Source organism: Amblyomma americanum, chromosome 5 (genome assembly GCF_052857255.1).
Source record: "Amblyomma americanum isolate KBUSLIRL-KWMA chromosome 5, ASM5285725v1, whole genome shotgun sequence".
NCBI lineage: Eukaryota > Metazoa > Arthropoda > Arachnida > Ixodida > Ixodidae > Amblyomma > Amblyomma americanum.
In genome coordinates this window covers 50445666-50470845 of record NC_135501.1, presented here as the reverse complement: position 1 = coordinate 50470845, position 25180 = coordinate 50445666, and the positions used below count along the sequence as shown (strand labels likewise).

At 47.8% G+C, this 25180-nt stretch overlaps 1 protein-coding gene across 4 annotated transcripts in view; it reads right to left on the bottom strand.

Annotated features, from left to right (window-relative positions):
- LOC144132422 (protein VAC14 homolog) overlaps positions 1-25180 on the bottom strand; it is a 109760-nt gene that overhangs the window by 41839 nt on the left and 42741 nt on the right. For 2 of the 4 annotated variants that reach the window (XM_077664826.1, XM_077664825.1), the window contains exons 11-15: positions 16811-17040; positions 10483-10657; positions 9833-9951; positions 8929-9008; positions 1390-1623 (exon numbers count right to left, since the gene is read on the bottom strand). In XM_077664826.1, coding sequence (XP_077520952.1) covers positions 1390-1623; positions 8929-9008; positions 9833-9951; positions 10483-10657; positions 16811-17040 — 838 coding nt within the window. The remainder of the gene's footprint in view (positions 1-1389; positions 1624-8928; positions 9009-9832; positions 9952-10482; positions 10658-16810; positions 17041-25180) is intronic. The other 2 variants (XM_077664828.1, XM_077664827.1) reach the window with 1 other exon arrangement.

Here is a 25180-nt window from a genome sequence, read left to right as displayed (position 1 = left end):
CCGATTTTGGAACTAAAATCGTGGAAGAAAGACGTCACTGTACCCATGACGTTGCCAGGCCACCACACGCTCTCATTAGCTGGAGCCACGGCAGCCACGACGTCACGGGCACACTTCCGGTAGCCGGGAAAATTGTCTGCTCGTGCCGCCGCGCGACCTTCTCGGGCAAGCGCGGGCCAGGGCGTTGCCTTCGCGCATATGGTTTCAATTTTCCTCTGCCGCCTCCTTCTGTCGGGAGTTCCGGAGCCACTCGCACGGCTCTTCTTGCGCACGCATTAGGGCTAGATGCCCATCGCGGCCGTAAAAGCGAGCAGTCGCACCTCTAGGTCCGGGTTTATTACTGCTAATTACTACAGATGACAAGCAAAGAAACCCAACGCGCGCCGCAATCCATGAAGGCGAAGAGAGCGGAGAGATGCCGCCACGCTGCCGACGCTGCTGCTGGGGGACTAGGAGCGATAACCGGAAGTTGCAAAATAAACGTCAGCGGATGACGTATCCATGGGCGGGGCCCAGTCCCAGAACTGTTTTCTTTATTTTTTTCTGGTGCCCCTCGTGTAAGAGTTGAGGGGGGAGAGGAGCGTAATTTTTAATCGTCTATATCTTTGCTGTTGTTGATGCTAGCTAAAAAATTCTTGCACTTGGGTGACGAGTGATCGAATGCCTATCTCTCGTCTGCTTTACGCAATCTCAATTAATTTATTGCATAGTCCCTTTAAGCACCCATGGTAGCTGAGGTGCAGTGCCGCCAGCTTTCCCTCTCGTTAATAGTAAGAAGCTCTAGGACTTGTATGGTGCGCGCCATCTCAGGCACCACCTCTGGCACTATCTATGAGCTCTCATTCTCTCGTTCTTTCGGTTACACCAGCGATGGAGACGCGGCTCAACCCACGAACGGGCCCTTAAGAGCTGTGCTCTAATTGTTTTCGATGTAGCCGCCTCAACGCTGCAATACTCACTGTTGGCTATAATAAGGTACAACTCAAGAACGCAGCTACAAATACTCCTCGAAGGAGGCCTTCCAGTCAATGGCATGGACTGGGTCTCATGACGCTGCGGCTAATTTCATTTCAGAGAGGTGCCCGCCTTTCACCTGCGAGTTCACGCTAGGTCATTGACCACAAAGTAGTGAAAACTGGTCAATGCCAATGGCTGGAGGGCTTCCTTTGAGGCGCATTCCTCGCTGCATTTTTGAGTTGGTTCCAACTGTAGGGAAGGTATTTGACCACGTTGGCATTTCCCCACAAAGACGTAGCGCAGTGTAGAAATGACGACGGATGAGTTGAGGCGAAACAGACCAGAGGAGTCTCCCCTTCTCCGTAGCGCATTCAGTGTTTAGCTGCGTTCTATCTTCAGCATTCTAAGGGGTGCAGCAGTTGGTCCACTTACTTGGCCGTATGAATGGGGCTCCTGTCATGCTGGAACAAGAAGAGCCCATCAGGACATGGTCCGTCCAGCAAAAAGGGGACCAATACTTGTTGAATGACATTGACGTAGGCATCGGCTGTGAATGTCCCTTCAATACTGTGAAGCGGTCCAAGCCCGTAACTTGTAATCGCACCCCACACACTGACCGCACAGCGACCTCTGGCTGCAACGTTGTGTAAGTATTCTTGGTCATACCTGCACAAATCATGCATGCATCAAACTGTTATATTGTATGAACTAGTAAGTGCGATTTACCACTAGTTTTTTTCATGCAAAACATTTAACAATACAGACAGGCTGCCTGATAATAAGCTGAACCCGGAGCTTCCTTGAATGTAAAAATAGTCTAGTTTTTTAAATATACTTTGGAAAGTTTAGAATTAAATTTTTTGAAAAACCTAAAGAGCAGCTGACTGTGGTTGGTGCACGCTGCACAAGTCTTGTGTCATGCATTCATTGGTTTGGTTTAGTTTATGGGGTTTAACGTCCCAAAGTGACTCAGGCTATAAGGGAGGCCTCAGCGGATGGCTCCGGATAATTTCGGCCACGTGGGGTTCCTTTACGCACACTGACACTGCACAGCACACCGGCCTCTAGCATTTAGAATCCATCGAAATGCGACCACCACGGTCAGGATCAAACCTGCGTCTTTCGGGTGAGCATCCGAGTGCCGTAAGCACTGAGGCACCGCGGCAGATATATATGCATTTCTTGGTTCCTTCTAAACAAATCCCTGCTATCACGATTGGGACGCTATACTGTCCGTTCTACTGTGCTGCGAACATTTCATTAAGTATCCTTACCTGGTGCCGACGACTCTCCGAACCCGTTGCTGCTGGTCCCACCGAGTAACAAAAGTTGGTGAAGACGACCAGCTTCCACTCAGTTTCTCCCCACGACATGTGGTTACGTGCAAATTGGAGGCGCTCTTGCCGTTCCCATTGACTTAGCAGAGGCTTCTGGCAAGCACTTTGACTGTGAAGTCCTGCTGCATTAAGTCTCCGGCGAATGCTGGGTACAGACGCTCTTAGCGCGAGCTCCTGCCGAATTTCTTCAATGGTCAGGGTAGGCTCTAAATTTGCAGCTGCCACAATCCAGAGGTCTTCATCCCTACTGGTGGCAGGCGGCCTTCCTCCTCTTGGGGCATCCCCGACGCGCTGCTCGTCTCTATAAGCTCGTACAATGCGATCTACGGAGTATCTTGAGCATCCAACTATTCGGACGATTTCCCGGCAGCTTCGGCCACCAAGAGATAGCGCAATTATGCGCAGTCTTGTGTCCATGTCAATGCGTGGCATGGCGCCTGGCTCTCACGACGACCAGCATTCAACTGGGCACTCGGCGAAGAATGCTTTTCTCTGAGTGCATGATCTTGTGGCTCCAATTTCACGCACAATTTTTTATCGCAACGTCATCTTCTCCGTATGAAATCTCCGGCACAATGCGAATGACTGGTGTGAAGCGACGCTCGGATTTCACTTCATTCGTTGCTCCTTGAAGAAAACGTATGCCACCGTCGTGCGGCCAATGAGTAGCTCTTTGATATTAGTGTTTATGTATTTACCAAGGTGGCTGAGATCTGCAGTGATGTAGCCTGGAACAGCCTGGACACACGGGTGAAAGTAAGACAGATGGTAAAGATAAGCTCCAGGCAAGACTACCTTTGCGGAAGGAAAAGAAGTCCGCTGCCTCCGCCGACGTCTGCATTTTTTGCTGTACTACCGAGAGCAAAAATAGGCCCCTGCCAGTGCGTGCCAATGCGCGGCAAGCTGCATGCCAGCGTCGCGTGACGAAGCACTCCTGGTGCCTAGACCGGCCCAGTGGCGCGCGCCAATCTCGCGGAGCGCTACTATAGAGACTAGAACCTCTAGCCTCTATAGCGCTACACATCGCGCGTGCTGTGCTGGTCCGGTACCAGGAGTGCTTCGTCACGCAGCACTCGCATGCAGCTTGGCACGCATCAGCACGCACTTGCACGGGCCTATTTTTGCTCTCGGTAGTACAATATTGCAACGCCACAAAAGTGAAACCAAGTATCTCTCAGCATTGCGCACATGATGGCCTCAGTTTCCTATGTTCCTTAAAACCCAAGACAACATACTGTAATATGATAGCATTATAGCTCCCGTTCAGTGAGCATAAGGCATATAATTTTGACCATAAGGTTTCAACGTAACTCAGATGTCATTAAGACAATTCATAATGTAGAGTGAGCTACTGCACGGAAAAGAAAATTGGGGCGAGGTGGGAATGGAACCCCCAGGAAATAGATCCCGAGACAGGCCCTTCCTGTAAGCTACCAGGGCAACTTCGTTCGGCTTTGTTAAAGGGAGACTGTGTGCATTGCCCGACAATGTCCGTGTCTGCGAAGTCATATGCCTAAAGAGGGCACCAGACACATAAAGGGAACCATTAACGCTATGGCATCATACACTTTTTGTCCACCTCTGCGCAGTCCCTTTGCTCCGTACTTGCTCGTTTTTCTTTATTTTCGAAATGTTTGCACTGATTTCAGCAGAAACAGCAAATGCATTTAGTCCAACAGGAACCCGTGGCATGATCAGCTAACGTTTGCCGAGATATGAACGCTGACCATTTTATACATAGTATATTCTTGGAAAAATAAAATGGTACTCTTGTTTTTTGTGGTCCGTGATCACATAGCTACAGTGAATGAGTAAGAATGTTGAGGGTTCGAAGAACGAGCCGTTGTTGCTTAAAGTTTCTTTCGTTAATTCTGCCTCGCAAAAGTATGGTAACAAGCCGCAAGAATATAAGTCCCTAGAATATTTACAAAGAAAATATACGAGTTAGTTCCAAGGTTGTGATCCGCTGTTTCGAGCGCCACAGCCTTGTTCCACAAAATTTACTTGTATCTTCGTCCTACCCTATATACAATTAGAAATGGTTGCGGATTTAATGAGGGAAGTAAGTTTTAATTACTTTCCTTTCTTTTTTCTATGTTTATTTCCCACTCAGGTTATCGGTGCGCAGTCCACGCTCATCCACACAATGCACGCAAAATAAAAGCTCCAATTAATTAAGATGCAACCAAAAATTAAATAGCTCACAGTTCAATAACTCGTTAGAATATAATTTACACCCTATCACTGCAGTGACTGCATACACAATACTTCCTTTTCAACTACGCACCATGCCAGCAATAATGTAAATCGCGGGGAGATTCATGTGAAGCACAAGGTGAGGTAACCGGCAGAATGCGTTAACCTTGCGAAATTAAGTTTGTGCGAATTACCGTCGATCAATTAGGGCTGCCCTTTACTGTTCACGTTCTCCTATCTTTCGTTCCAACCATCAAAGGGCATGCCCTTAAGCAGGTGTGTGAGCTTGTTCACAGGTATGTTATCGAAACCAAGAGATTTTTGTGTTAACTCTTCGTCGCCTTTATTTTTCTCTCAAAATTTATTGATCCTCAAAATCTCCAAAAATTCGTTATTTGCTTACCCAGATTGCTCCGCTTTTATTTATGAGCCACTTGAGATAAACCTGGATGCATTAATCTCCTGTTTTGATCTGCATCAAACCCTGGTCAATATCCCACCATGGGCATGCGCCATCGCTTTAGAGGCAACAACAACGGTGCTGTGTGAGCCATGGCACTATCACAGGGCATGTTCGATTTTCCATTCGAAAACTGTATGCTGTCAGGCTGCGTCTTGGACTGTGAGAGCAAACTTGCATCGTCACGAGATCGTACCGGCTTGCTTGTGGATTCACCCTCTGAATGCGGGCTCTCCGGTGCCTCTGCCGTCCTCAGTTGTTTGCTTTCCAACACAACGGCGACCATGCAGTAGTGAAAGCAAGTCTCTTGCACCGGCGCCGCGCGTATGTTTACCGTGTGTGGTCCACATACTACAGACACGCAAGATTGGTAGCAGGAGCACAGGATGCATCGTTCCTTCTCCCAAACGGAGCGCAACATGTTTGATCGCCGAAAGCTCTATACCACGAGCGAGACACTAGTCGCCAACGCAGCTGGGCACAGGCAGCTAGTTACAGCACACCAACTATTTACCAACTATTTACCTCCTCTGCGAACACGAACGTGTGTGCATTTCACGCGACAAGCGCGCAAACTCAAATTGACAGAACAGTTTCAAGAACATCACGCAAATCGCCAACACCTAAATTGGCTATATGACAGCGCGTCGCAAAACTGGTATACTTTGGGCTTTAGTTTTTTTGGCATGATGGCCTCGTGAGGCCCGGTGGATCAGCGGCAACGCCGGAAACGTTGCTTTCTTTATTATATCAAACGTGCTGCACAGGACCCAAAAAAAAATTCGCAAATAGCATCTGCGCCATGAGACAGCTAGCACACGGGCGATTTCACGAACATTGTTCGCTAATGGCCTGTAAACCCGTGCTTATTAACAGAGCCAGGCGGAAAGATTGCAGAGAGCAAGAACTCTTCTTTCCGGACTCTGGGCTGTGACCACGTCATTACGTAGCGAATTTGCAGAAAATAAAATAAAAGTGGAATAAAAATTGTCACTCTTTTAAATTGGTTAAAACGATGACTGTGCGAGAGCACTGGATCTTTTTGGTACAATTCTGCCAAAGTATAACCAAAAGTGACCCAGGCCAAATTTGGAGGTCATCATCATGCCGGGCATGGTCAATTATGGTAGGACATCGATTTTGATGAATATTGGCCAACGTCAAATTACGTAGGTGGCCTGGGCCAGTTTTTGGTTATGAGCTGTGCTAAATTTGGCGGTCACCATCGTGCCGGGCACAGTAAATTATCGTTCAAAGTCGACTTTGGTACGAAGTGGCCAAGGTAAAATTTTGAGGTTGGCCCGGGCCAAAGTTTTGTAATGACCTGGGCCAAATTTGAAGAGCACCAATGTGCTGGCCGTGATCGATCATAGTTAGACATCGGCTTTGGAGCAGATTGGCAGGAGTAAAATTGCAAAGGTGGCACGGACCAAATTTTTGAAATGGCCTGCGCCAAATTTGAACATCGCCATCATGCCGCACAAGGTCAATTATAGTTGGACATCAATTTTGGCGAAAATTGCCAAAGGTCAAATTTCTGGTTTGGCCCGGGCCAATTTATGGAAATAATCCGTGCCAAATTTCGAGGCTACCATCTTGTCTGGCGTGCTCAGTTATGCTTGGACATCGATTTTGGTGAAAATTGGCAAGGTCAAATTTTGGAGTGGCATGGGCCACTTTTTGGAAATGACCAGTGCCAAGTTTTGAGGTTAGCATCCCATCTGGCACACTCAATCATGCTTGGACATCGATTTTGGTGCAAATTGGCAAAGGCCAAATTTCGGGGTTGGCCTGGACCACTTTTTGGAAATGACCCGTGCCAAATTTCGAGGTTACCATCACGTCTGACACACTCAGTTATGCTTGGACATTAATTTTGGTGCGAACTGGCAAAGGCCAAATTTCAGGGTTGGCCCGGGCCACTTTTTGGAAGTGACCGTGCCGAATTTGGAGGTTACCATCACGTCTGACACACTCAGTTATGTTTGGTCATTAATATTGGTGCGAACTGGCAAAGGCCAAATTTCAGGGTTGGCCCGGGCCACTTTTTGGAAGTGACCATGCCGAATTTGGAGGTTACCATCACGTCTGGAGCACTCAGTTATGCTTGGACATCGATTTTGATGCAATTTGGCAGAGGTCAATTTCGGGGTTAGCCCTGGCCACTTTTTGGAAATGATCCGTGCCAAATTTCGAGGTTACAATCATGTATGGCACGCTCAGTATTGCTTGGACATCGATTTTGGTGCAAATTGGCAAAGGTCAAATTTCGGGGTGGCCCGGGCCAATTTTGGAAATGACCCGTGTCATATTTCAAGGTTACCATCACGTCTGGCACACTCGGTTAAGCTTGGACATTGATTTTGGTGCAAATTGGCAAAGGTCCAATTTCTGGCTTGGCCAGGGCCACTTTTTGGAAATGAACCCTGCCAAATTGGAGGTGAGTAAATTGGTTTTTGAGGAAAGGAAATGGCGCATATCTCGGCGGACACCTCAACCATGTTGTAAGAGAAGGGATGAAAGAGGGTGTGAAAGAAGAGAAGAAATGCCAAATTGGAGGTCACCAACGTATTTGGCAATTTAAAGGTTACTACGTGTTATGCTTTTTTTTAAACTCGACATGGCGTATATCGGCACAAACAAGGCTGGAGAAGATTCTTCACGGGTGTCGCGGAACATGAGTGCTCCACGCCGAAATGGCACGTAGGAAATCACAAAAATGGCTGAGAGAGCCGGAACACAGCTCATGCGTAGGTAAAGGCAGGAGGGTGAAAAGTACGGGAAGCGCACGTAGTCTAACTGAATATAGCCGCTAGTATGGCACGTCAATTGGTGAAAAATTCTCCTCTGCAATGCCTCGCGAAGCTCCGCAGCGGAATATGAAGAGCGAACAGTGAAGGCGAACGCCGCACTAGAATTTTTCAGGCTTTGTTATCAACGAGAGTAAAAGGGAGGGGAATGCACACCCTCGCAGCCGGCGCGCGCAGCGATAGCAGCGCCGCCGCGAGAGCGGAGAGCAGCCGCTCCTGGCTCGGTCAAAGCGGCCTGCGAACTTTTGATCACCACCGTACAAAACGATGCACTGCCTTGTCCAAGTGAGGTGGTTCATTGCGCAGATTCTGGGCCCCTTAATTGTCTGACAAGTATGTGGCTGATTATGCTAGAATCAGCAAAAGATCTACCACAGCATTGCTAGTTGCAACTTGAGTCAACCATGAATTGGCAGTCAAACCGTTGATCAGCGCATGCACCTATGGGACCATTGTGGAGTCCATGCCATTTATCATGGGAATGGGCATGCGCTACTCTGAAAGTGCAGGCCACAAGACAGCAAGGCCTGCTCCAAAAGAAGACGCGTGCTTTGCGGCTTCACCGTTCCTCCTCAAATCAATGAGACAAGCACATTCAACGCGTTCTTGGAGAAAGCAAATGCAGGAGAGGACACCGCAACTAAGCAAGGATTGCACCGCGCTGTTCTACACCATTGAGGATAGTTCGATGAGTGCGATAGTTAAGAGGCCTTGTGTGATAAAGTGGCAATGCTTCGGATTATACACTTAATGGTAGCTTAAGTGTCATCGATGTTTTCTGCCTCAATATAGTAAAAAATCAAGCTGCGCTCAAAATTCGCATTAGAGGGTACCGTAATCATTGCTAAAGTTTTTTTCGGGGTCATTCGATAATTCAAACCTTCAAATAATTCACTCATTTTTCCCGGTCCCTCGAAGTTCGAAATCACGAGCTTTCACTGTACGAGCAGGAATCTCGATTCTATTTTCGCAAGTTGACAGAAAACAGGCCTCACTCGTGCAAATCATAAAGCAATACATTTGGAGGAGTAGCAATGCCAAAACAGAAAATTCACAATGATGGTCTCGGGGCCACATTGGGGGACCGAGAGTGGGATTTCAGTCCCAGAAGGGTGTCCACATGTCCACACAAGCATACACACGTGAATGAAGCAGCAGTGCGACTCACAGGTGAAGATGGGTGATTCAATCAGCTGTACCAGCTTGTCAATCTCAGTGAGGAAATCCACGGTGACCTCCAAATCGCTGCTGTGATACAAAATGCAGCTAAGGAAAGAAGGCGCATGTTGGGAGTCTTGAAATCCCCCTGAACAAAGGTACTTATTTTTGCACAGAATTAGCTGCAAACACTTATGAGGACTGTACACTCCGGCACAAAGTGGCTATGAGAAGAATACTTCAACACCGTATTTCCGAAATCCAAAGCTCCACTGTTTTATTGTGACATGTCTCCGGAATCAAAGCTTAATTCATAAAAGCAACTCACAACCTGAAAAAAAATCTAACTAGTATTTCGTCTGCTAATTTTTCTCCAGATGCACACTTTCAAACCCAAACTTGTGGAAGCAAAATCTTTATCTTCACAGCAAACAAAATAACAGTTCCTACAGCACAGTGCTGCAAAAATCTTAAAAGCATGCAAAGATGGGAGCATACCATATGTCAAATACAAACTTAATATTCCTGAGATTTCCTCATTCCATTTAATCGAAGCAGCAGGGAAGAAAAGTCTGCATTCCTGTTTTGAAGTGACAACTTCAAGTCCGTATAACTCAACTTCTCAAGTTCTCTGCAGCAAAATTTCTTGAAAGCGCTCGGCAAAATGTTACTATATGTTACTCAATATATTACTTAAATGCGCAAGGACTTGTTTCACAAAAAATTAAATTGCACAATTGTAATAAGCATTAAAAAAATACATGTTCTCTGAATACTTCACAATCATGACTTGACAAAAAAAGAAATTCTTAACACCCTCTTCCCCTCTTAGTCTGAGTTTGAAGGATGTAATCCCAGTGCCAGTGTTGTCCATCTATAGAAGGGTAGAGAGAGAGTCAGCAGGTGGTGGATACAAGACGTGGAGCAGGGCGCAGGTGTGCTCATAATTCTGGGTGAGCAGGCAGAGGGAGATGGTGGCCACTGGGTTGTGGCACCACGACCTGTACAGGCAGCAGAACAGCTCACAGCTTTCCTGCAAAACAGCGCCACCGCATCATTCAGGCTGGCTTTTTCAACAGCACACGCTCAAAACTTCTCCTCAGTGAACGGAGAAACTGTTTGATCATTCACTGTACGCATGCACCCGTTCTCAATAAGTGGCGGAAGAAGAGGGATTTACCATGTTGAGTGAAAGCACGAGCGGTCTTGCACTTTATTTTTCTCCGTCCTTCACAGCATGCAAGGCTTTAATATTTTGTAAAGGCGACTACAATTGCCCGATCCACACACACAGTGGCCATTAGTTTGTAATGTTCGCACCCAGACTGGGGCCCTTTATAGAGAGCTAAAGTTCACCACTTCCCGTAGCAACGCCAAACCACAATGGCACAACTGAGGCCAGCACAATGAGCCACTGTCATGAGGAGAATGAAAAACTCTCTGTGTCTCTCCGGCCAGTGTTTTGCCATCTGTGCTTCTTGGAAGCACAACATCTTGCTCAAAGTCATACCATGTGGCGGTGAATGCACTGCCACACACAACCGCACCTCCGCATGTAGCCCACCTTGGTGTTGAGGTCCTTGAGCTGGTTGCGCAGCTCGAACAGCTCAGTGGAGGTGAGCAGAATGGTGTTGAGCGTCTGCACCATGTGCGCCGCAAAGCGCAAGTTGTCCCGGCCCAGCAGGATCTCCGACAGGGACCGGTAGATGTCCTCCGCGTTGAGCAGCACGCACAGCTGCCTGGGACACCACCACACATGCGGGAAATAGCAATGCGGAAGAGGCACTGGCAAGGCCCACAGCAACCTCCTCTTTGCAAGCATGCCAGCATCAAGGAGCGCAAGAGCAACAACACTGTAAGAAGAAAGAAGCCTTGAAGCTGAAATCGTTTCATGTGACATCCCCCGTAACTTATGCCTCCTGATCTGTCCAGACTTCACATGGCATGTCTGGACAGCCTGGACCTCAAACCAGCAGACATCTGGCTGTGTCCCAAGATCAAGAGAATACCTGAGGGTAAACTGTGCATGGCTGGTGTCACCGAAAACCATCCCCATTCTTCTATGCAGCCATGCAAAGAATAATAGAGGCGAAAGTGCATCACCAGTGGTGAAAACCATATTGCTATGAGGCTTTTACAGAGAGAACTTTCATCCCGGCCTGGTCCCTTGTGAAGCCATGGTCTGTGGAATTTTGCAGACGCCCTGAAGTTGCCCCAATCCACTTCGATCCCCTGGGGGCTCTAGGTGTGATGCCCGCACACCCACTGCCATTCTCCAGAAGTGTCACCAATCACCATCCACCTAACTACCTACCAGCTTGGCCCCTGCAATTGGAGCCAAGTTCTACACACACACACACAGAACCGCGGCTTTGTCCCTGAGGGGCAAACCCTGTAACTGCCAATGAAAGCTCTTGCTGAATCTTTTAAGCTAGCAGCTAATCTAAGTTTAGCAGATAGTTTGTTGCTTGTTTTTCCATGTTCTTTAGTTATTGCAGCCAGCACATCACCTTAGCACTTTGTGTTTCCTATGCAAGATGTGCACAGAGCCCTCCAGGATGTTCCAAGACTGCTGTCAGTGTTTCGGGCACCTTAAGTTGAAACTTAGCTTCCATCTTTAAACTGTGTGGTCATGAGCTGTGGGCATTCCTAAGTTGACATTCATTGAGCCCAGTTGCTGCTGGAACCACCACCCAGTTTTCTGACCGTGGGCAAAAATCCACGTAAATTGACAGTTCTGCTATTCAAAAACCCACAGACAGACAGTTCAAAAGCCCAGTGCTATCTTCCTTCCAGACCATCTGCCATCACCATTGCATGACAACATCAAAGCCACGTCCTCCCGAGACATCTCAAACCTTTCTATCAGTGCAACACTTTTCTCTCACTGGATGAAAAAAAAAGGTCGTAGCCCAAAAGGCAAGCTTAATGAAACCCCCTTGTTTGCATGCATGTATCTGGCACACCCGTTTTGAAGTCGTCAACTGCAACAGTCTGAATAGAGAAGATTTTGGGAGCACTCCTTCGTTCTAAACACGAATATGGGAGTAAGAAGGGCATAAGCTGTCCTCTAGTACGCTCCCTCTCATTAAGGAAGTGAGGACAGTTTACTCCCTCTTTAATCCTCTCTGCTTAGAGCGTTGCTACGTCTTGCAGCCAGGTCACTTTGTTTTGAGCCATGTCTTTCTTAAAAACATGACAAGATGTGGAAAAGTGGAAAATTAGGGGCAGCCGGTGTGGGCTAAAGATAAACAGTAACCCTGTAAAACATTAATGTAACTGGGATAGCCACAGCCAAGGAATAGCCAAAAAACAAAAATCTAAACACCTTTGTTGTCTTTTTCTGCCATGGGCCTTCTCCCCTTGCACTAACCTATGCCATGAGTAGAAAATGCAAGCACTCCAATGGGAAGATGCTAGTCCGTTTCACTTCCAAATGTTGGCAAAGTTATGCATTTATAATGATAGTGCCACCTGGTGCTACACAAAGCAATTTAGCAACATCATATCTGGCATGCTTTGTAGGAAGCTACTGCGCAGCTATATTTGTTCATGGTTCGTGCACGGATCACGGTGCAATTTGTGCTTCACGGGCTGAACATGTAAGGGGGGACGAGGGTCTTTAAAATTCTTATTTGTCAACATATCTTGCTGAAACTTACGATGCAGATATAACACAGAATGCCATTTCAAATATGCACTTAAATTTTGAACATCTCACCTGGAAGGAAATAAAGGGCAAAATAATATAACAAGGTCATTTCGTAAGTGCTTTTATGGTAATTTCTCAGTTAAAAAAACTTTTTTAAATATCTTCAGACATTTGCAATGGCCCATATCCTAAAGCTAAGAAAAAGCGTATAAATTCATTTTCTTGATCATAAATAAATGTCAAAGTCTGAAAAAAAAAAACAATGTCGTGGTAATTAGCACACATCTGGCCTAATTGCAAACCTATTATCTCCACATGTGGCTCCACATGTCTAACCCGAGGTCATAACTGTGAGGTAACTTCCGCCTAGTTTGCTTTTCCGTGCACTTCACTGTCAATGGTCTTGCAGAAATCAATTATATGTTCATTTTAACGAGAATTTTTAATACAATGTTAAATTGGTAACAAAGTTGGACTTTTCATGATCAATTGTGACTAGATCCAAAGCATTTTCGCTGTGGCTTCGAGGCAAAGCACGCTTGACCTAGCAACACAGGGTGAACGGCGTGCTAGCACGGCATGTTTCCATAAGGAAACATGCACCGTAAGCAGCGTGTTTCCATGAGGTGTTTCCATGAGGAAACAGGCCACTAATGTGGGTGCACCCCATTAAAGCTTTTGCCGCCTGGCACAGTGTTTTGTGCCTTCTGGCGAGACGGCTGAGCGCACAAGACAAGTCAGCACCATTCAAACACCAGGTGTTCTGAATGCAGGACGACATGTTCGTGGTCATATCCGAGTGTCGCTGGCAGTTATCATCCATTAGCTCCCAGCGGAACATACCACGCAAAAAAGGGAAAAGTATGCACACATAAAACAATTCTTTTGACTGAGTTTTTTTTTTTTGCATATCCCCGGTAGCCAAGTTGCGGGTGCGGCCCTTACAACACAAGTATATACAGTGTAATCCACTTAGAACGATATCAGATCTAACAATATATTGCTTATAATGATCAAACTCTTCCGATTTATCAATTCTCCCATTGCCTCCACTATGTAAAAATAAACCATATACTATAACGACAAAATTATCAGAGAAATAACGGAAACCACGATAGAATTCTCGTCGCCCCGAAGGTGTTTGCAAACAAAATGTCACAAAGTTTGATAAAAAAAAAATATTTTGAAGCGAATGATGTGAAAACTCTGTGAATAGATAGGTGTGTCGAAATCCATGAGGGGGCTTTGTATATGGCCTTGGGAACCAAGCGCTATCATCGTCGCAGTCGCTAGAGGGTGGAAGAAAGAGCTTGCTTGGCCGCAGCCACTACACAAGGCTTTCATACACAAACATATAATTTCTGCCTCTATGTGTGTTCATGAACTGAGTAGAAATGATGCCGACTAAGTGCAAGGCAGTATCTTGGACACCCCCCTCAACCGCTTCTGTCGTTGAGAACTTTTTTTTTAGGTGTTAACTTTTCTCGGCAGGTACCTTCCTTTCGCACTGTTCGCAGCGCAGAGCTTGACAGCGCACCAAGATGCTGTGCACCAAGACAAAAATATCATGGTGTCTGCCTTTTGATGGGAGTTCTGGTGTAGGTGGCTCGCTCGGTGAACTTGGCAAAGCGCCAAGACGAAAATATCATGGTGTCTGCCTTTTGATGGGAGTTCTGGTGTACGTGGCTCGCTCGGTGAACTTGGCAAAGCGCCAAGACACTATGCGCCAAGACGAAAATATCAAGGTGTCTGCCTTTTGATGGGAGTTCTGGTGTAGGTGGCTCGCTCGGCGAACTTGGCAAAGCGCCAAGACGCTGCGCGCCAAGAAGAAAATATCATGGTGTCTGCCTTTTGATGGGAGTTCTGGTGTAGGTGGCTCACTCGGTGAACTTGGAAAAGCGCCAAGACGATGCGCGCCAAGACGAAAATATCATGGTGTCTGCCTTTTGATGGGAGTTCTGGTGTAGGCGGCTCGCTCGGTGAACTTGGCAAAGCGCCAAGACGCTGCGTGCCAAGACGAAAATATCATGGTGTCTGCCTTTTGATGGGAGTTCTGGTGTAGGCGGCTCGCTCGGTGAACTTGGCAAAGCGCCAAGACACTGCACGCCAAGAAGAAAATATCATGGTGTCTGCCTTTTGATGGGAGTTCTGGTGTAGGTGGCTCACTCAATGAACATGGCAAAGCGCCAAGACGCTGCGTGCCCTTGACAAGAGCGCCGGTGGCGATGGCTACAGTTGACCCTCGCTACAACGAAACTGACGGGGAGCGCGAAAAATTTCGTTTAAGTGAAATTTCGTTGAGGCAAAAACAGCCCAAAAACACTGTCAGGTTGGATAACATAGTCCCAAAACATCACTTATTTCCAAAGAAGTCGGTCAGCTTCTTCTGCTTCTTTTTTTTTTGCCACGAGTGCCGTGGCGCGACTTTCACACTAGGTGAGCAGTTGCATCGCAACATCGTCATCGTGAGCACCAATAAATCAGCGGAGCACATAAAATGCTTCCATCAATTTTAGTGCAGATGGTGGTGCTAAATCCTCTGCGACGCTGTCATCATCCGATGATGCGTCGCTGTGGTGAATGCCCTCAGTTATGGATTCATCACTCAGCTCCTCGGAAGAAAGGAACTTCCGCTTCCTAGACAAAGTCGCCATGCTCGTGTCGATTGCAGCGCACAAGCAGGAGCGAAAAAAACAAGGGAAACGCGCTGCTGCTGTTGCCAGGCTGCTGCGCCCTTTGGCAGCAGATTCCTTTTGGCTCTGGCTTGGAAGAAAATGGGTGCTTGCACTCGCACCTTGTCGCTAGGCAGCCAGCCCGATTGTCATCATCACCAAGCAATGACGGTCTTCATGTGCGTTTGAATGAGTGGATCAATTGGTTCCAGTGAAAGTCTAGTGAAACACAGCAGCGTGGACCTGCGGAAGTACACAGACGGGCGGCGATATGCTTGTTTTAATGTAAGATAGATTTTTAAACCCAGCTTCGCACAGCACAAATTTCGTTGAAGCGGAAATGTGCCCCAAAAATGGTCTGTTGTGATGAGAAATTTGTTCCATTACTTTCTATGGTGAGCTGACGGGGAATTGGAAATGTTTCATTGAAGCGACGTTCATTGTAGCGGGGTTTGACTGTACTTGCATGAGGGAATACGTGACTGAGTTATTTTTGCTTTTCTTTCACTTTTTTGCAGGTACAGTACCGTATAAATGCATGTAAGGGCCGCACTTTTTTTTCCAGATTTGAGGGCCAATTTTAGGGTGCGTCCCATGCACGCAATTTGCGAAAAAAACTTTTTTTTAAAGTAAAAGCACACCAATCAGGAAATCAGCGGCACTTATTCTACGTTTAATCACCAGTCGTGGTGTATTCCGACTCCGAGCTGGTGCTCTGCTCCGGTGCACGCTCATCCCACAAGAAGTCTTGCAGCATTTCTGCTGTTCCGCACTTCCATCACTTAGCAGAGCAGCTCTTCTTCCAGTTCGGGAAATTTGCATGGCTTGCCTCGGAAAGCGCGCTTTTTGCAGCTTGTGTTGCTCAATGCATCCTTTTGGTTGCACCATTGTCAAACGCACTTCTCGGCCGCGTCGAATTTCGTGCCCGCCCGCCGCACGCTTGACGTGCTCGACAGCAAACTTCCAGCTGTGTAGCTATTAAGATGTTGCCCATCGTGCTAAAACTGCAAAAACTACAACTCTCGGCGGCAGCATGCGAAAGCCACAACTACGGTGAACCACAGCTCCCGTGCCTTCTACAGCCACAGCTACGAAATGCTGGAACTGGAGATACTGATGCCGATGATGTGGATAGCGGGAGCTGGCGGCGAAGGAAAAAGTTGACGATGATGATCATGAGCCTCGGCCTCTGGTGACATCCATGAGCGGCACCTGGAAGCTCTTATGCGCATGCGTCGCCTCCGCGATCAAGCCCACCATTGCTTGCAGCCAGAGATGATCATGGAGGCCACGGCATGTGCATTTCGAAGGCTATTCCCGTGCGGGCCGTGTGGAAAGTTTGGGTGCGGCCCTTACACGGATATTATTTTTTTCTAATATTTCCTTCTGGAAAACAGGGTGCGGTCCACAGGGTGTGGCCTTTGCAGGCGTTTATACCCTATAATGATAATAGGTTATAACTATCCGATTTTTCGCTTTTGTCAATATCACTATAAGTGGATTGCACTGTACAGTAATACTGAGCATGACTGTAGGTGAACACCACACATCCTGCAGCAGCACTGCACCTGATGATGAAGGATCCCCGCTCCTCGAGCAGCTGCGGGTCAGCCTGGAACAGGTCCAGCAAGGACAGCATGAACTTGCCAAAGTAGCCATTCGGGGTCTGGACTGCATCGCCAGCTGGCACGACTGCTGCCGTCGGAGGCGGCACAGCTCGCTTGGCGATTCCCCCACTGCCTCCGGCAGCACACGATGAGGATATCTCCGCCAGGACCTCCAGGTCCAACAGGACCACCTGGACATGACAGGGAAGTGGAATGAAGTCCTTCTGGCTCTGCTACTGCCACAGGATGTGACCCTAAGTGTCGGGAAACAAAGTATACTTTTTATAGCAATAGATATATATTAACCTAGATTCCCTAACTTCACGTCATCCACGTCACCCACCTCCATGCCCCAACCCAATATAGACAACTACCATATTTTTTGGTATATAAGTCGCATTTTTTTTTCAGAATTTTTCGTTGGCACATTTTGTATAACGATTCGATTTATACACAGCCAAAAATGGCGTGCCACCGTACGTGATCTTTTGCCTGTTATAGTTGGAACCACATATCGTATTTACTCGCATAATACTCTCACATAATAAACCCATCCCCCACTTTTGTTGTTGAAAATTTCTACTGCAAAAGCTGCAACAGCACTGTACAAGCCATTTAGTAGAAGCAATTAAAGAGGTGCTATGCACAACACATTTCTGTAGGTGGACACCACCACCATGTCCTTCAAAACATGATTAAGGTATCGACTGACCCAGGGAGCCAATAAAGTGCTTTTCTTTTCCTCAAAACCAACGGAGAGTTTAGATTGCAAATAAGGGCTCTGGAATCAGTGAAGTGTGCTCAGAACACGATCGAACCAAAGACCACAAGTGGAAGAAGGCCAAGTATTGACGCCGTATAGATGCCAAAACAAGCCTGTAAGATGCCCAAGCAGGTAGAAGCCTATGAAACATCAAAGAGGGCCTGCTACTCCATACCTCTCGGCCGGCAATACCAATCAGCTTTCGCTGATTGATGTCCTAAGCCAGTAAACTTAGATCTAATCATTTCTTTTTTAAGCGTTGACAGGAGTGCTTGACAGGAGCGCTGGCAGCGGTGGCTTGCTCAATGTGCTGCTGTGAACTGGCTGCACCATTGTGTGCTTAGAAAGCCATACAGAACTCGAGCATCAGAAATGAGCATTGCAGTTTAAACCAGAATGCCATTAAACGTCTTCTGCACTGAAATGCTATGGAAGATGCAGGACCTTCAGGCTCCCACGAGTTGGCGAGCTCAACGTCAAGAGCACAAATTCCTAACCCCCCTCACGCCAGAACTACGCTTAAATTTTCTTATTACACACTTGTAACCATTCTGTAAGTTTTTTTATCATCGCATAAAAAACAACACCTGACCTGAATTCAGGAACCATGCTCACTTAATCTCACACAAATAGCCGGTGCTGTGGACTATCACAAAATCTTCGAATCACGCCATAATACAGTAAACACCTTCCGAAGCGAACGATGCTAAACACCGGCAACAGGAACACAGCTGGCCGAGTGCTTTCGACAATGACGATGGTTAAGGGACAGACAAATGAGCGAGCGGGCGGACAAAAGCCGGGTGGGCCAGTGGGCTGATGGATGGATGGATATGAAATTTGGTCTCGCAAAAAATCTGCCAAAACATTTTTCTGCTGATAATGAACCCTCTCCCAAACTGATATTGTGAGGCAGAAGAACGCACCAGCAAATTCACCTTTTTACTTCAGGTAGGCCGAAGCAGCAGCTACCGACTAGTCACAGCTTAGCAACACTTCGTCTTCTTCGCACGACCCGATGACCGATGATGATTACGCTGAGATGAAGATGAAGGTCACTCACAGTGCTTACAACATTCCCCCTCCCGAACGAAAGCGACCATCCTGGTCGCAAATTAAATCTTAAGGTCGGCGGTTAAAGGGTTTCAAGCGCGACACGTGCACAAGCTCGGTGCCGCGACACCGACGATCGCGAACAGGCGATGCAGGTGTGATGAGATAGTTTACAGGGGAAGTTTGTTCCAGAACCGTGTACGGGCCAATAAAACGGCTCAGAAACTTTTCACACAGGCCGGGGATGCGAGTAGGTGTCCAGAGTAGCACTTCGTCTCCAGGGCGGAAAGACACTGAGCGATGAGTCGCATCATACGTGCTTTTCCTGGAAGCTTGAGTGGCTTCAGTTTGAAGGCGGGCACGATCACGGCAGTGGGCGATACGAGACACGAACTGTTCGTGGGAAGGCGCGGCAGAAGGAGTAGAAGCTGTGAAGAAAGATGCTTCGAGGGAGAAGGTAGGATGGCGGGCATAAACAAGAAAAAACGGAGAGTAGGTGGTGGTTCGTTGAACGGCAGTGTTGTAGGCGAAGGTTACAAAGGGGAGTAAAGAGTCCCAGTTGTTGTGCTGAGGGTGAATGTAGGTGGATAGCATATCAGAAAGGGTGCGATGAAAGCGTTCTGTGAGGCCATTGGTCTGAGGGTGGTAAGGAGATGTAGTTTTATGCACCGTGCCTGAAGCATGAAGCACTGCGGCGAGGACGGTGGAGAGGAACGACTTGCCACGATCGCTAAGGAGGAGGCGAGGGGCGCCGTGGCGAAGAAGTATGGTGTGGAGGAAGAAGTTGGCGATTTCGGAAGCGGAGCCGGAAGGAAGTGCTGCGGTTTCAGCGTATCGGGTGAGGTGGTCAACGGCAGTAACGACCCAGCGGTTGCCAGCTGGAGTCAAGGGCAGGGGTCCATACAAGTCGATTCCGACGACTTCGAAAGGTGTGGAAGGACATGGGAGAGGTTGCAAGAGACCGGCAGGAGGCGACGTAGACCGCTTGCGTCGTTGACAAGGGATGCAAGACGCTACGTATTTTAATACTGAGGTTGAAAGGCCAGGCCAGAAGAAACGACGTTTGATGCGGTCATAGGTTTTGTGGTACCCAAGGTGACCTGCGGTGGGGTCGTCGTGGAAGGCTTGTAGAACTTGAGGACGCAGGGAAGAAGGAATTACGGGAACCCATGTGTGGCCCAGTGGGCTGTAGTTGTGCCAAAATAATGTGCCATCCTGTAACTTGAAATTTTTGAGCCGACGACGGAGACGGGCATTTGGAGGTCTAAGAACACCGCTGAGAATATCAATCAGCTTTTGACAGTAAGGGTCAGCACTCTGGTGGTGAGCAAGATTGCAGTGTATATCTGGCATGGGAGCAATAGAGGCGGCGCTCAAAGACTGCATAACTGTAGGGTTTAAATGGCTTGACTCCGTTGGGACAGGAGAGGAATGCGAGGACATGGGTTGCGACGGCAAAGCAATAGGGCAACGAGAGAGAGCGTCGGCGTCCTTGTGCTTCTTGCCCGATTTGTAAGTGACAGTAAAGTCGTACTCTTGAAGGCGGAGGATCCACCGCCCGAGACGACCGGACAGATTTTTCAAAGTGGATAACCAGCATAGGGCGTGGTGGTCAGTGACGACTGTGAAGTGACGGCCGTACAGGTAAGGACGAAACTTCTGAACAGCCCAGACGACGGCGAGACATTCTTGTTCGGTAATAGTGTAGTTTTGTTCCGCAGAAGTCAGAGTTCGGCTCGCATAGGCAACAACATTTTCTGTAGAGGTGTTTTGGCGTTGCAGAAGGACAGCGCCAATGCCATGGCTACTGGCGTCGGTGTGCAAAATTGTCGGTGCTTTATCATCAAAATGGCAGAGGACGGGACCCGAAGTCAGAGCACGCTTCAGAGTTTCAAATGCTTCTTCGCAAGCAGGAGACCAGATGAAAGGCGTGTCGTTGTGAAGAAGCGCATGTAAAGGTGAGGCAATAGAGGCGAAATTGCGGATGAATCTGCGGAAGTATGATGCCAAGCCGAGGAAACTGCGGAGATCTTTGACCCGAGTTGGACGGGGAAAGTGCAGCGCAGCAGCGATTTTTTCAGGGTCAGGCTTAATTCCTTCGCTGCTTACGAGATGGCCAAGAACTTTAATGGATTTTGATGCAAAACGGCATTTCTTCGTGTTTAGCTGTAGGCCAGCGCTGGAAAGTGCTGTCAAAACTTCATCGAGACGAGTAAGGTGATCAGGAAATGACGAAGAAAAAATGACGATGTCATCTAAGTAACAGAGACATGTTTTCCATTTGAGGCCGCGGAGAACTGTGTCAATCATACGCTCGAATGTAGCAGGAGCGTTGCAGAGTCCAAAAGGCATTACATTGAATTCGTATAAACCGTCCGGTGTTGCAAAGGCGGTCTTCTCTTTATCATCTTCATTCATGGGGATCTGCCAGTAGCCTGATCTTAAGTCAAGGCTGGAGAAAAATTGGGCACCTTGCAAACAATCGAGGGCGTCGTCAATTCGAGGGAGGGGATACACATCCTTACGAGTTATTCTGTTTAGAGCACGGTAATCTACACAAAAACGAACCGAACCGTCTTTTTTTTGCACTAGCACAACAGGCGATGACCAGGAACTAGACGATGGGCGTATGATGTTGCGTGCAAGCATGTCAGCAACATTTTCCTGAATAACTTTGCGCTCGGTTGGAGAAACACGATAAGGCCGGCGTCTAACTATGCTTGATCCGTCGGTGAGTATGCTATGCGTTGCTGCAGCGGTTTGACCCAGTGTGCCGGAATTGACGTCGAACGAGTCTGCGTGCTTGTTCAATACAGCGAGCAATGCGTCTGTCTGGTCTGTTGTCAGGTCGGTGCTGATCGTGTGGCGAAGTGCTGCACTGAGCGAGGCAGGGGATGAATCAGAGCGATCGGAGGTGGAAATGGGAAGAAGTGTGACAGGCTGGGCGGAAGCAATTGATGCAACAGTAGAGTCGCGTCGCAGAAGAATGGGCTCTGATGTGGTGTTGAATGCGGCGAGAAGAGAAGAACCGCTGGAGAAGCGAAGAAGGGACACGATGATGATAATACCTCTTGACAGGAGACGAGGGCTGGGTGTAATCAGGACGTCGCCATCGGTGACGGCGTCAGAAGTCACAGATAGAATATCTTCGTTGCCCGGATAGAGGACGTGATCGGCAAGCATAACTACACGGGAAGAAAGTGGTTCTCTATCGGCAAGAATGTTGCATTCAGTGACTTCAATAGTGGGAGGGGAACACGTAATGACTGCTGAGGCGTTTTGGAGGAAATCCCAGCCGAAGATGAGTTGATGGACACAGGAGGATAGGACAGCAAACTCAATGAAGTGCAAGATGCCATCAATGGTGACTCGGGCTGTACACGCTCCACAAGGGTTAATATTCTGTCCATTTGCAGCACGTAAAGGAGGACCGGTATAAGGTGTGCGCACTTTTCGCAGTTTTAAACACAAGTCAAGTTTCATAATAGAAATAGCGGCGCCGGTATCAATTAAAGCTTCCAGTTCATGTCCCTCAAGGAATACAGTCAACATGTTTGATGGGAGCAGAGGAGGAATTGGAGCGACGACAGGCGGTGCAGTTTTACCTCCGGAAACTGCACAGGTTAGTTTTCCGTTTGGCGGGCAGAAGCTGAAGATGGAGGGCGAAGGGGCGACGAAGTCCGGCGAAAGGGTGACGGGGAGCGACGACGCGATGGCCGTGCTGTCCTAGACCGGTCAGGAGAAGTCGACGGGGAGGAAGAGGGACGGAGGTCATTATCGGTGTAGTACTGGTGAGGAGGAAGCTGGTAGGCGTCGTCACGTCGAACGTACCCATAGCTCGCACGCTCATCTCGCAGTCGTCGGCGACAAACGCGTGTTACATGGCCGCGGATTCCGCAGTAGAAACATACTGGACGAGGTGGGAGAGGCCGCCAATTACCATACACCGGTGGTCGCGGGGACAGGGCGGCGAGGCTGGGTGGGACGGGCGCGTGATGGACAGGAGGACAAGGAGGAGGAGCCGCAGTGACTTCAGCATACGTCGGAACGTAGGGAGGGGTTGGTGGTTCTGTAGCCATGGGACGATTGAGTGAAGTAAGCTCCTCCTTGATAATGCCACGCAACCCAGTAGATTGAGCAGGTGGGCGTGAGAAGGCAGGAACCGACGAAATATCATTGTGGAGCTCTTCCCGTATTATAGATCGTATGATGGTGCGCAGATCAGTTTCGGGAATTTGGCTCGGATCCCAGGTGTTGTTGAGGCGGCGCGACTGTAGATAGTCAAGTCGCTGGCAAGTGGCACGAATGTCTGCCACCGTGACGGGATTTTGGGCAGCTAGAGCTGCGTAGGCAAAAGAGCCAATTCCTTTTAAAATATGTCCGACACGTTCAGCCTCGACCATGCCATTGTTAACTCGCCGGCAAAGGGCGAGTACGTCCTCAATGTATGATGTGTATGTCTCTCCTGGAAGCTGCACACGGGTCTCTAGCTTCTTTTGAAAAGAGGTCGGACCAGCACCAACAGTTCCAAATATCTGGCGGATCTGTGTCGTGAATTGAGGCCAGTCAGGAATGGCGTCCTCATGGTTGAGGAACCACGTCTTAGCCACGTCGCTCAGGTAGAATGAGACGTTGAGTAGCTTCATAGAAGCGTCCCAACCGTTAAAAGCGCTCACCCGATCGTACTGCTGTAGCCAGTCTTCGACGTCGTCACCGCGGAGACCGGCGAAAACCGGAGGGTCGCGCTGACGTGAGGTAACTGACCAAGTTGGGTGGGTCAAATGGTGCTGAGCAAGTGCACCTTGGGACGTCAGTGGTGCAGAGGTGGCATGGGCAGCCGTGGGATGCCCATCGGTAGCTACAGGCGCCGGAACGGTGAGAGCAGGGGGATGTGACTGCGCCATGGCGGTTGATGTGCCGCCAAGAACACGACCGGAACGGAGCTCCAGGGGGTGCCGCGTTGAGGACGCTGGGATCAGGAGTCACCTCCACCACTTGTGAGGCAGAAGAACGCACCAGCAAATTCACCTTTTTACTTCAGGTAGGCCGAAGCAGCAGCTACCGACTAGTCACAGCTTAGCAACACTTCGTCTTCTTCGCACGACCCGATGACCGATGATGATTACGCTGAGATGAAGATGAAGGTCACTCACAGTGCTTACAATATCAACTTCTGGAAAGAAATGGGTTTGTTACGCGAGTAAATATGGTAACTAAGCCTATATGCACGGGGGAATATGTGGATGTGTCCTTTTGGTGCTTTTTTTCCCTTTTTATTGTCGATCCAGAAATAATGATAATTGGCTATACCGATCGGATTTTCCGATTTTCTCAATACTGTAATAAGCGGATTGCAGGCAAGCACTGGTGCACACCGCTCGACTTGTGTCTTCTTTTCTATGCCCTGTTGTTTTTCGCTGCTTTTGAGCATCAACTGTAGTATTTTCAGCAGCACAACACATGTCCTACTTGCATCAAGGGCTGGCAAACGAATAACACTGCACACATGCGCCATATTTTTGCGTTCCAAATTCTGCCCAACTTCCAAACAAACCATTCAGCATGTTTTTGCCTTTAGTTAACAGGCTTCCCTGGTGTTTTTTGTGCTTTTAAAAGCACTGGTGTGCAGTTCGAAGAGGCCCAGTTTGGCAGGGGACGGTCGCAACGGCTTGAAAGCAATGCCATTCATTTCCTAGAATTCAATTCAACTCCATTTATTTCCCAGAAAATTCTGGCTGGCTGCCTGGACTAAAAGCTGTAGGTATACAGCTTGACGAGGCCTAGGCAGCCGTTACAAGGAAAAGGGGCAGACTCAGTTCAAACTCGTTACATGCACAGAAAAAAAGGAGCAGATTCAGTTGAAAATCATTACATACACGAAATAAAAAAATGAACACATAGTCAGGTTACAGTTTTCACAAAAACAGGACAGTCAAAAAGCACAAAATCATCATTAATGAAAATACAGAAGTGCAAAAAACATTTAAAAAACATACAAGGGAACAGCTGTACTTGGGCACGAATGAGAAGTCAGGAATTATTTCTGAAGAAATAATTCAAGCAATGCTTTCTCAGTAGGGTTATTTATATCTTTATATCTATTTAAAATTATTGGAAGATTGTGCTGTAATGCTTGGAACTTATAGTCTGTGCGAAAAGGGGGAACTAACCAAGTGTCTGTGTTGCGAGTATTAACTGTATGGTCGTTCTGTTTCAATAGCTCAGTGCCTTCTATCATTGACCTAAAGGATAACAACAGATGAAATGAAAGCAAATATATACGAATTCATACATACTTTGAATTGTTAACACACTGAATGTTTCAAAAGCTTGCCATGTGTGGCTTAGGTAATCAAGATTGGCAATGTGACGAATGGCTTTCTTTTGAAGAAGGTAAATTTTTTCTAGGTTGGTTTTAGTAGTTTTCAACCACACTAATGAGCAATAGCTTATTTGCGACACAAATAGTGCATTATATATTTGAAGCTTAATTTTAGCTGGAAGGAATGTGCGGC